The sequence below is a fragment of the Callospermophilus lateralis genome, chromosome 18 (assembly GCF_048772815.1).
Source record: "Callospermophilus lateralis isolate mCalLat2 chromosome 18, mCalLat2.hap1, whole genome shotgun sequence".
In the NCBI taxonomy this organism is placed as follows: domain Eukaryota; kingdom Metazoa; phylum Chordata; class Mammalia; order Rodentia; family Sciuridae; genus Callospermophilus; species Callospermophilus lateralis.
This window is the reverse complement of record NC_135322.1, coordinates 15,912,399-15,925,135: the sequence shown is the minus strand read 5'-3', so window position 1 is coordinate 15,925,135 and position 12,737 is coordinate 15,912,399. Positions and strand designations below refer to the sequence as shown.

Here is a 12,737-nt window from a genome sequence, read left to right as displayed (position 1 = left end):
TTATAATGGTATATTATAAATGACTGCAAATAGGCACTGGGGTTATAGCTTAGTGGTAGAACATTTGCCTTGCATGTATGAGACACTGGGTTCCATCCTAAGCACCACATAAAAATAAATAAATAAAATAAAGTATTTTGTCCATGTACAACTATTATAAAATAAAATACTTTAAAAATACTTAAAAATAAGTATGCAAATCAGACAAGAAATAATAAAGAAATAAATGACTGCAAATAGATTAGACATCTATTAGATGATACAAGTAAATTTCTAGAAGGATACAAATTACCAAAAAGAAGAAGAAATTGTTAAAAAATACAAAATCTGAGTGGACTTTTTTAAGAGATGGATTTTTAATTTAAAACTTTCTCACTAAGTTAACTTCAGACTTATAGCTGCACTGTGGAATCTTACCAAACATTTAAGAAATAATTCTTATCCTTCACAGACTTTTATAGAAAATAGGGGAGTAAATACTTCCAAACCATCTGTGAATCCATTATTACACAGCTACAAAAGCCTGATAAAGACAGTAGAAGAATACCATAGACCAATATCCCTTGTGAATATAAGACAGACATCCTCCATATTTTTAGGAAGTTACATTGAGGGGCACACACACAAAAAAATGACCAATGGGATTTATCCCTGCAATATAGGATTGGTTTAACACCCTAAAAATCAATTCTGTCAACAGAAAAAGCAAAACCACATTATCATCTCCGTAAGTACCAAAAAGTGGGTGTGTGCCACAGTGTCCGGCTTCAACTGAGTTTTATTTCTTGGTTATTTCTTGTCTGATTTGCGTACTTCTTTTTTAAAGTATTTTATTTTATAAAAAAGTATTTGGCGTAAGGTTAACATTTATTCATGGGGGGAAATCTCAGGTCTGAATAAAAGGGAATTTCCTTTAACATTATGCTTTACCTTTAGGTTCAGGAATAAGAATGTTTGCTCCTACCGAGTTTCTTCAGACTTTTGGGGAAAAAAAAAAAAAATTAAATCATCCAGACTGGGAAGAAAGAACTGAAATTGTCTATATTATATGGACGCATAATCATGTATGTAGAAAATATTTAAGTAATATAAGACATACTAGAAGTAGTCAAAAAGGTCACATACAAGATCTATATAAAAATACTAATTGTATTTCTGTGTATTAGCAAGGAACAATGTAAAAATGAAATTAAAATAATTTTCATGTGCCATATCTAAAGGAAAAAATTAAATGCAAAATATATAAACCAAACTACCATAAAAAATTGCTAGAATTAAATGAAAGAGCTAAATAAATGTTGAGACATCCCCTATTCTCTATTGAAAGAGTGAATAACAATATCATTAAGATGGCAGTACTTGTATTCTTAGTGGCTTGGGAGGCTAAGGCAGGAGGATCGCAAGTTCAAAGCCAGCCACAGCAAAAGCAAGGTACTAAGCAACTAAATGAGACCCTGTCTATAAATAAAATACAAAATACAGGGTCTGGGGTTGTGGCTTAGCGGTAGAGCGCTTGCCTAGGATGCGCGAAGCCCTGGGTTGGATCCTCACACCACATAAAAATAAACAAACAAAATAAAGGTATTGTGTGCAACTAAAAACTAAACATTAAAAAATAATAATAATAATACAAAATAGAGCTGGGGATGTGGTTCAGTGGTAGAATTCCCCGGAATTCAATCCCCAGGCCCTCACCATATATATATATATATATATATATATATATATATATATATATATATATATATTTATATATTTATATTTTAAAGATGGCTATACTATCTAAAATGATTTCAGGATTAAGCGCCATCCCATCAAAATCCCAGCTGGTTTTTTTTTTTCCTTCAGAAAACAGCAAACTAACCCTAAAATCATATGGTTATGCAAAAGACCGAGAGTAGGCAAAGCCGTTTTTTAAAAAAGAGGAAGAGAGCTACCTAGCATGCAAGGGGCCCTGAATTTGATTCCCAGCACCCCACGCACCCACCCATCCAGACACCCACCCACACACACAGAACAAAAGAGTCATACCTCGATTTCAAAGCTTGATAGACACATACCTACGACGTTCCGGCCTACAGCAGCTCCCGCGGCGCACAGGATCCCGCGGCAAATCGCGTGGCCATGGTTGCTGAAGCTAAGAAGGAGCTGCCCACGGAGTCCTCCTACCCAGCACATGTAGAAAATCTACCTTTCTACAGTTCAGGGTGACTTAGATGCTATCTCTAAGGATCTCGACATAGGGAATGTGGCTAGTGGGAGACACGCAGATTTAAAGGATTCTGCTACGTAGAATTCGGTGTGGCGAGTCCGTGTCCTCACGTACCACCAGTGCTCCGTCACTTCATGTGGGCAATGCAGAAAACAGAAACAAGGTTAAGATGGCTTTGGATTTAGGAAAAGTGGACCAGATGGCTGAGGAATGGGTGGCTCTCCGGAATCTGGAGGTGGCTGGGATTCCCGGGATGACATCAATTCCGGTTTCAGGGATGACGTGAAGGCCCGTGTGACCCGTGAGCAGGCCCTCCAATGGGGAGCCGCTTCGGTGATGACCCTCTTCAAATTCCAACGTGGATTTCAGAGAACCAACGGAAGAGGAAAGATCGCAGATACCGCGATACCCCTCAATCTAAGTGTCCAGTCCCAAATCCGCCATCCTAGGGCAGCCAGACCCAGAGTGGGAGGCCTTCAGGAGAAGGTGCTGGCTGTCAGGAGGAAATGGGGCTGTGGGGGAGTTGGAGCAGGACCACAGCCTGGTGGCCTGAACCTGCCACCCCGCAGTCACCATTCCCGCACCTGAGGTTGTCCTCCTTTCTTAAAACGGAAACACGGACCTGGTGACGCCTGTGGGCTGTGAACATCTTGGCTTCGGTCTCTCTGGTGTCTGTTAGGTGCCCCTCCCCACCCCATTCTTACCGTCTCCCTCCTGGCCTTTCTCCCTGCGCATGTATGTGTGTGTGTGTGTGTGTGTGTGTGTGTGTGTGTGTGTGTGTATGCCTTTATTTTGTTTATTAGGGTTTTTTTTTTTTTACTGTGGTGCTGGGGATCGAACCCAGTGCTTCACGCGTGCTAGCCAAATGCTCTACCACTCAGCCTCAGCCCCAGCCCGCCTGGTTTTCTTCCCAGCACACGGGGATCTGCAGGAGGACGGCTGCGCCATGTGGGAGTGTCCACCAAGCGGCCCGTTCACAGTTTTCCTTCGCTTCTTCTTTTTACTTTAGACACTGTCCAGACTCCGGGCGCTCCCTTTGATTTGTCTCGGTGATACTCTTCCGACCTGCGCGCTGAGTTCCATGTTGCCTCAGTGCTTCTCTTCCGACCTGCGCGTTGAGTTCCGTGTTGCTATGGCTTCCGGAACAGAGCGGAAGTTGCTGGCAGATTGACCAGCATCTAAAACAAAAATTGGCACCTTGTTTTAAAACAAGGGAAAAAAAATTGCTGAACCCTGCAGATTCCTTCCTGTTCCTATTTAAAAGTCTCACCCTCACCCTTCCCAGATGGACTGTCCAGTCCAAAGAGGCTCATCACAGCGGAAGCCCTAAGAGGAGTAGTGGGAAGGCTGGTGGGCGCCGAGGTGATCGCGCTCTGTGTGTTCACGCAGTTTTGCTACCACTCCTTCAAGACCATGGCAGAGCAGTCCTTCCTGGCCCTGGTGGAGCGGGCAGCCAACTAACGCCTTTCCTCCAGGTGGAGGCGCTAAGCTGGGCTAGTGTCATATTGTGCTGAGGTGGCTTTTCCCCGCCTCCGCGTGGTGTTTCCCCTTCTCCCGTGAGTCCATCTGTCCCCTAGTAGAAATAACATGTTGAGAGGCTCTGCTTCCCACCGTCCTGTGAATTCAGAGTGAAAATGGGCCTAAAATCCAGTACTTCATTTGCATAGCTGTCAAAACATGTAATAACTGTAGGTAATTATAAATGTCTAGGTTTGCTGCTGAGTCTTTGGGACAGTATTGTTCCATGTTCAATGTTTAGCACTCTCCTGGGGGTAAGGTGTTAGACAACAGCATTTGAGATTGAACATCGGCGTATGAACAGAGGGAATATTTTTTAGCTTCTCCGCCCTGGGGAGGAGAGAGGCCAGGAAGGCTGGGGCCTTTACTTAGTGTTGTTAGGTGGTGGTTCCCAGATAGTTGTAGTCCTGAGTTACCTCAGCAATATACAGAACTCTCTCTCCTTCCTTCTGCCTGTTATTTTCTCTGCTTCTGAGATAGCATTTTTGTCACACTAATACTTAAACCCTAAATATGAAAAGGTAAAGAATAAAACAGATTCATTAAATATAAGAAAATAATGGAATTTGGAACACTTAACACATTCAGCTATATGACAAAAAGTAAATGGATATAGTATTTTGTGAATGATCTTTTAAATAAAGAAAACTTTACATAATAAAAAATAATACAGGGCTGGGGAAGCGCGCTCGCTTGGCATGCTCGGGTCGCTGGGTTCGATCCTCAGCACCATATAAAAATTTAAAAAAAATAAAGATGTTGTGTCCACCGAAAACTAAAAAATATTTTAAAAATTCCCTTTCTAAAAAGGAAAACAATACAAAGCCTCAGTAATCTAAAAATATGGTATTAACATAAGGAAAAACATAGACTAATGGAACAGAATTGACAGTTCAGAAATAAACTTTGCAATTATGGTAATAATTTATTTTTAAAATAATTTCCTTTTTTTGGAGGGGGTGTGGTCAATTAATTTTCAACAAATGTGCCAGGACAATTCAATAGGAAGGGGATAATCCTTTCAACAAATTAAGATGGAACAATTGGACAAACATATGTAAATGGTGAACTTTATTTCTTACATACCATAGACAGAAATTAACAAAATAGATCATAGGTATAAATGTGAAATCTAATTATAATGCCCTTGAAGAAAATATAGGAGAAAATTTTCATGACTTTGGCATATGTAAAGATTTATATGTAATCGCTAAATCACAAATTACTTTTTTAAATGATAAACTGGTCATAAAGATTAAAATTTTTGTCCTTCATGCCTAGCATGCATGAAGATCTGGGTTCAATCCCTAGGACTGCAAAAACCAAAAACAAAAGAAAGTAAAGCCAAGTCATAAATCAAGAAAAAATATTTGAAAAAAATCATATATAATATATAGCTTGTGTCTAGAACATAGAAAGAAGACTTACAACTCAATAGGAAGATTGGTAACTCAGTTTTAAAATGTGTAAATACTTTTTAAATTTTTCTTTATTTAGTGTATCAGGGACAGAGTCTCACTGAGTTGCTTAGTGCCTCACTGTTTGTTGCTGAGGCTGGCTTTGAACTTGTGATCCTCCTTTCTCAGCCTCCAGAGCTACTGGAATTCTAGGTGTATGCCACCCCACTGGACAATGATTTATTTAAAAAATATATATTTTTTTACTTGTAGATAGACACACTATTTTTTTTTTTTTTTTTTTTTTTTTTTTTTGGTACTTAACCACTGAGTCACATCCCTAGACTTTTGAAAAATATTTTATTTAGAGACAGGGTCTCACTGAGTTGTCTAGGGCCTCACTAAGTTGCTGGGGCTGGCCTTGAACTTGAAATCCTCCTGCCTTAGCCTCCCAAGCCACTGGAATTATGGCATGTGCCACCTTGCCCAACACAATACCTTTATTTTACTTATTTTTATATGGTGCTGAGGATCAAACCCAGTGCCTCACATGTGCAAGGCAAGCACTCCATCACTGAGCTACAATCCCAGCCTATAAATCGTGTAAATGATTTAAATAGACATTTCACAAGAATGAAGTACTAATACATGCAACAGCATCAACAGACCTCAAAACCATTATACCAAGTAACAAATGAAAGACAAAAGTCTATATATTGTACAGTTGTATATATATGGACTATCCAGAAGAAACTAAGATAGAAAGTAAATTGGTAATTGCTAGAAAGTGGAATTGGAAACAGAAAGTAACTACAGATGGTATGAGGTTTATTTTATTATTTTAGTTGTTGATAGACCTTTATTTTATTTATGTGTTGTGCTGAGAATTGAACCCAGAGCCTCACACATGGCAGGCAAGTGTCTGAGCCCCAGCCCCAATGAAATGTTTTAAAGTCAGATCATGATAATGATTGCTTGACTCTGAAAATTTACTAAAAATCATTAATAGAGCATTTAAGTGGTATTATATAAGTCATATCTCCAATAAAGCTTATTATTGTTGTTGTTGTTGTTGTTGTTTTTGGGGGGTACCAGGGATTGAACTCAGGGACACTCAACCACTAAGCCACATCCCTGGCCCTATTTTGTATTTTATTTAGAGACGGGATCTCACTGAGTTGCTTAGTGCCTCGCTTTTTGATGAGGCTGGCTTTGAACTCACAATCCTCCTGCTTCAGCCTCCAAAGCTGCTGGGATTCAGGCATGTGCTACCATGCCTGGCAAAGCTGTATTTTAAAAGACTTTTTTGGAAATAAACCCATATACCAGGAAGATACAAAAAGGAACCTGCAGGAAGACTTATCAAGTGTACGATGTCTTTTGGAAATTTTGGCCATGCCTAGGTATGAAAAATATGCCTAGAAAATCAAATGGAGGAATAATAGAATTGGTTTACATTTTGGGAGCTAAAGGAAAGTATGAAAAGCAATTCATTTAAAATACAAGCATGAAGCAGGGTGAGATGGCACATGCATATAATCCTAAACACTTGGAAAGCTAAATCAGAAAGATCAAAATTTCAAGGCCAGCCTTAGTAATTTAGCCTAAGCAACTTAGACTCTGTCTCAAAAAATAAAAGTTGGGAATATGGCTCAGCGGTAGAGCACAAGGCTCTTTGTTCAGTCCCCAGTATTGAAAAACACACACACACACACCTACAGGCATGGTAATGGATGAGTGCATAACTTTCTATTCATTTTGCTACCTATTGATGTCTCTTTGACTATTTTATTGTGTGTCATGTTTTATAAACTGATTTTAACCCTGACAGGATATACTGTTTTTTTTCCATATTCAAACCAGTTCTGCAATTTAGCATTTAATAACTATGATCCATTATGTGGATTTATTATAATGTATTGAACTAGCCAGCCATTCTTAGTCCTATGAAGCTGAATTACTCCCAATTTCTGTACTGGGAATTTGTTTTTTTCTCTTTCAAAGTAGGAGCACTTAGGAATGTGGCATTAACTTCTACCAAGTAAAATACAGGCAACTATACCCGCCCAATTTTGATATTAGAAGTAGCTAATTTTTAAACCAGTTAGCTGGATTTTTAAGAGAATATTTCCCATACCATAATTCACAGTCTGCCCTCTGGGACACAGAATTTTCTTCACTGTGGTTCTGTAAAGTGCTCAGTCAGATTTCTAAAGGATTGATTTGATATTTGGAAATATGAAAATGGACAAAAAGAACAAAGAGTCAATATATGCTACAACTTAGAAGAACCTCATAAACATGTGAAGGCCAGACACAAAAGGACATTGAATATTATTGTATAATCTCTCTCTTTTTTTTAATCCCACTCAGCCTCCTGAGTAGCTGAGTTTACAGGTGTGTGCTACCACACCTGGCTGTATAATCCATTTTATAAAACATATACGGTAGACAAATTTATAGATACAAAAAGTAGATTACCAGAAAATGGGGGAGGGAGGAATGAATAGTAATTATTTCATGGATAGTATTTATTTTTAGGGGGCAATGAGAAAGTTTTGAAACTAGAGAGAGGTTGTAATTATACAATGTTGTGAACACACCACTTAATTCTACACTTTAAAATAATTTATTCTAAGTTACATGAATTTCACATCAGTTAAAAAGGGCAATGATATTGTCATAAGAATAGATAGGTAGATCATCGTAGTAGAATTGGGAGTCCAGAAATTAGCCCATACTATTCAATTTGGAAAGAATCGTCCTTTCAACAAGTAGTGCTGGGAAAACTGGATAGTTAACATGCAAAACAATAAAGTTGGTCCCCTGCCTTACACCCCATGTAAAAGTTAAGTGGATGTGGTGGTGCTTGGCTATAATCCTAGCTACTCAGGAGACTGGGACAGGAGGATTACAAATTCAAGGCCAACCTCAGTAACTTAGCAAGACCATGTCTCAAATAAAAAGTGTTAGGGGTGTGGCTTAGTGGTTGACTGCCACACAGTGCCATTAAAAAAAAAAAAAAAAAAAAAAACTAAATGTAAGAACTAAAATTATAAAACCTTTAAAAGAAAATAAAAGGATAAGTCTTTGTTTGGCAAGGAATTCTAAAATATTGTATCAATAGCTCAGGCAACAACAACAAAAACAGGCAAATTTTTTTTATTTTTAGGTGGACACAATATTTTTATTTATTGATTTTTATGTGGTGCTGAGGATTGAACCCAGTGCCTCATGCATGCTAGGTGTGCACTCTACCACTGAGCCACATCCCTACCCCCCAAAAATAGGCAAATTGGACTTCATCAGAATTAAACATTTTGAGTAACTCAAAAAGCCCAAGATATCTTTTGAAATTTTTAAACATATTTTTAATTATAAATGAACATAAGAGAGAGAAATTTTTTTAATACTTATTCCTTAGTTTTCGATGGACACAACATCTTTATTTTTATATGGTGCTAAGGATCGAACCCACTGCCCCGTGCATGCCAGGTGAGCGCGCTACCGCTTAAGCCACATCCCCAGCCCTATTTGTTTGTTTTTATGCAGTGCTGAGGATCTAACCCAGTGTCTCACACATGAAAGGGAAGCACTCTACTACTGAGCCACAACCCCTGCCCCAAGCCCAAAATATTTGTTATCTCATCCTTTGCAGGAAAAGTTTGCTTACCCCCAGTCTATATCATTTTTATGACTTGTTGTTTTCTGGTATGTGTATACAGTAGAATTTATTTAACCTATTCTTTATGGAAGGCTATTTATTATTTCCCAGTCTTTTCCTTTTTAAAATTAGTTTATTTGCCCCTGTTTGCATATATCTTTTTGCCCACATATAAATTATTTTCTTTAGGGTTCTAAATATAGGATTGTTAAACACCTGGCTTGTATTGGTTTCTGTAGTTTTGTTTTGGAACCATGGATTAAACCCAGGAATGCTTAACCACTGAGCCACATACCCAGCCTTTTGTGTGTGTGTGTTGGGGGGGGGGGGTGCTAGGGACTGAACCCAGGGTCTTGTGCATGCAAGGCAAGCACTCTACCAACTGAGCTATATCCCCAGTACCACCTAGCCCTTTTTTTTATATTAGAAACAGGGTCTCACTGAGTTGCTCAGAGCCTCACTAAGTTGCTGAGGCTGGGTTTGAACTTGTGATCCTCTTGCCTTAGCCTCCTAAATCACTGGGATTATAGGCGTGTGCCACCATGCTCAGCTTGTAGAGAAATTCTTGTAACTGAAAAAAATAAATTACTACTAGTTCCTGAATATTTATTTTATTTTACCAATACCTGAGATCCTCCTCTGTTTGTTTTTATATCACATCAACATGAATTAGAAAATTTATCCTCTTGTAAGTGATACCATTGTTTGACATTGTGTGTCTATTTTGTTCCAACCTTGCTAACATGTAATCAGTCTTTTAAATCCATCTGTGAACTAAACATAAAATGTTACTTGTCCCTTTAACATATCTTCTTAATTAGCAACATTTAATACTTCCTGATAAGTTACTTATTATTGTTCATGCTCAGGTTTCCTAATGTGTCATGAGAAATTCTGCATATCCATAGCAAGAGCAGAGTTGAAAACAAACTGGCTTTGTAGTTGGACAATTCTGGAATCAGAACTCATATGTGCCATTAATTAACTGGATTTAGGTTTCTGTTTCTAGTGTTGGAAATGGAGATAACAGTGTTTTAGGGCTATTCTGAGATATATGGCATGTATCAATCATATAAAAGTTGACTTTATTTTTTAACCGATGTAGGGATGATAAATTCATTTTTCACAAAGTTTGGGTATGAAGAAAGAGTAAGAAGGATGTCAAGCAGAAAAATCCTGTGGATGATTCTGACTGGGGGAAATGGGGAGCTGCAAGCCCTGAGAATTCTGGTAGTTCTAGTTCAGGTGAGGGTAGGAATCCCAGTAGGCAGGTACAGTTTTGCAGTGATAAAAGCTTTATGCATTGTCCATGCTGGAGGTCAGCAAATGTCACATCAATAAAGGAACAAATACTAAGTATTTTAGGCTTTATAGGCCATATAACTCTGTTAAATGGCTATTGGAATTTTCTGAAAGTAGCTATAGACAAGAGTAAACGGATGGTCCAGATTTAGTTCATGGGCCATAGTTTGCAGACTCCCAGTCTGTTCTGCCTTTTGTCTTCAAGTCCAGGGAGGCCAGGAAAGGCTTAAAGCAAGGAAAACTGCCGTCTGTTTTAGTTTGTGTGGTCACTTTTTAGAATTGAGAATCAGGAAGGAGAATCTAGTCAGGGCGGTTCTGAACATCCCAGCCTTGGGCCGAGATCAGCATCTTCATAGTGGGGATTGCCCAGAACTCCCCTGCTGAAGATACTGATCATGAGTTCTAATACAGGCAAGCCTCTGCTCTTTACAGTAGCCCAACTTCCTTGACAGGGAGAATACGAGGGAGGAGCATGTGAGGGAAGTATGGGTGCCAGTGTTTACAAGCAAGAATAGAGAAGAAAAGATTATTTGCATCCTTTTGTTACTTTTGAAACAGCCTCTTGTCATTGGTTCATTTTTTTTTTTTTTTTCTCATCCAATTCAGGTTTCTCAGAACTTTGCTTCTCTAGAAGAACCCTGAGGAAGACTGGCCAGTTCTTGTAAACCTAAAACCATGGCTCACGTAAGCTGTCTTTCTTTCTTGAGATTCCCCAACTCCCTTTTAGGGTCACGGGAAAGAATTTTCATTCTTTATACTGAACCTTTTTATTTAACTGAAGTTTTCTTTCATCTCTAATTGCCCCAGTGGCTCTTATATGCCCCTGTTTTCTTTAACAAATGTTCATCTGAACCTGACTAAACCAGGCAGCATCTGCTGTGCATGCATTCTCTGTCTGCAGCACAAATGGGGCAAAAAACGAAGTCTCCGGAGGGAAGTATTTTACCTCATCAGAGCTGAAGTGTAATCAAACAAAGGATGAGCTTATCTGATGACACACAGGAAAACTAAAATTTTCCAGGGAACTGTGTCTGTAGGCAAAATGCAGTTTAGTGTTGATTGGCTTCATTCTCACTATATGGTTGGGTTCTGTGTATGGAGCAATCGAGATCTTTTCTGCGAATCTCCAAGAGGTGAAAATCCACAATAGGAGCCATTTTGAGTTTGAATGGAATAAGCTGGTCTTGACATCTGTGTGATTTGGCTTATTCTACATCAAGATTCTTTGTTCCAGGAACAAAGAAAGTGTACAGTATTTATAAGAAAATCACCCAGAGGCATAAATATTAGATCTTTGTATTCTCCCATGATTAGAGAAACCTTAAGAGAGATTATCTAACATAAATGTCTTACTTTCTGGATTCTATAATTAAGTTTGGTATATCCATAAGATTGTATTTTTATTATTATTATTATCATTATTACTATTATTATTATTTTGCAGAGCTAGAGATGGAATCCAGGGTCTTGTGCAGGCTAGGCAAGTGCTCTATCACTGAGCTACACTCCTAGCCTGCTTGACTATTACTTAGCTGATTAAAATAATTTATATCCCAGCAGCTCAGGAGGCTGAGACAGGAGGATCAAGAGTTCAAAGCCAGCCTCAGCAAAAGTGAGGTGTTTAAGCAACTCAGTGAGATCCTGTCTCCAAATAAAATACAAAATAGGGCTGGGGATGTGGCTCAGTGGTTAAGTGCCCCTGAGTTCAATCCCTGATAATAGTAGTGGTAGTAATAATAATAATAATAATTATATTTATTTTTTGTAGTTGTAGTTGGATACAATAACTTTATTTATTTTTATGTGGTGCTGAGGCTCAAGCCTGGGGCCTTGCAAGTGCTAGGCGAGTACTCTTCTGCTGAGCCCCAGCCCTTATATTGTATTTTTTTAAAAATCTATATGATTTTAAATAAAGGAAAAGATGAATTTGCTTATATCCACTGTTTAATTTAATTGGGCAACATTTAATTTGTTCTCAGAAATGTTTTGAGTAATCAAAGAATCCCATAATATATAGGAAATTTTGCATGTAGCAACTAGATTCTTCAAGAAAATAAGGCCATTCTACTCAAACACCAGTGTCATTCCTATCTCTTACCTTTGTCATAAGCTTTCAGCCCTAGCCTTTGTTTTGTATAGTCTCCCACTTGTTGCAATGAAATATTTTATCTCCTCTTTTTCCTTAAGTATGCATTTTATAATTTCACCAGTAATGTGTTCGTTTCTCATTTCAGAAACTAGTGAAGTTCAGTGATGTGTCTGTAGTCTTCTCTCAAAGGGAATGGAAGTGCCTGAACCCTGCTCAGAGGGAATTGTACAGAGATGTCATGCTGGAGAATTATAGCAACTTGGTCTCACTGGGTAAGGTCATTTACCTCAAATAATTTAAACACTGCTCTCTGAAATAATAGCTTTTTCTTACATGAATTCAGAACATTTGTTTATTTTGTGGTACTGGGGATTAAAACTGAAGGCCTCATCCTGCTAAACACATCATTTACCACTGAGCTATATCTCTAGCCCTTTAGGACTGTTTTTTAAGAAAGTAACTGAATTTCTTCCCTGTTACTCAAGGAATTAATTGAACTTCACTGGTATGTAAATACCATTTCACCACACTATAGTGATCTTCATGAACCATTTC

General features: G+C 38.3%; 1 protein-coding gene and 1 pseudogene across 11 annotated transcripts in view; both read left to right on the top strand.

The window, feature by feature from the left end:
* Nucleotides 1–12,737, top strand: part of Znf540 (zinc finger protein 540) — a 46,497-nt gene that overhangs the window by 22,501 nt on the left and 11,259 nt on the right. For 10 of the 11 annotated variants that reach the window (XM_076837679.1, XM_076837677.1, XM_076837682.1 and 7 more), the window contains 2 exons: nt 10,700–10,777; nt 12,328–12,454. In XM_076837679.1, coding sequence (XP_076693794.1) covers nt 10,769–10,777; nt 12,328–12,454 — 136 coding nt within the window. In that variant the 5' untranslated portion in view covers nt 10,700–10,768. Of the gene's footprint in view, nt 1–936; nt 1,065–10,699; nt 10,778–12,327; nt 12,455–12,737 lie in introns of all 11 variants that reach the window. The other variant, XM_076837681.1, reaches the window with a different exon arrangement.
* Nucleotides 2,076–2,633, top strand: LOC143383187 (eukaryotic translation initiation factor 4H pseudogene; annotated as a pseudogene).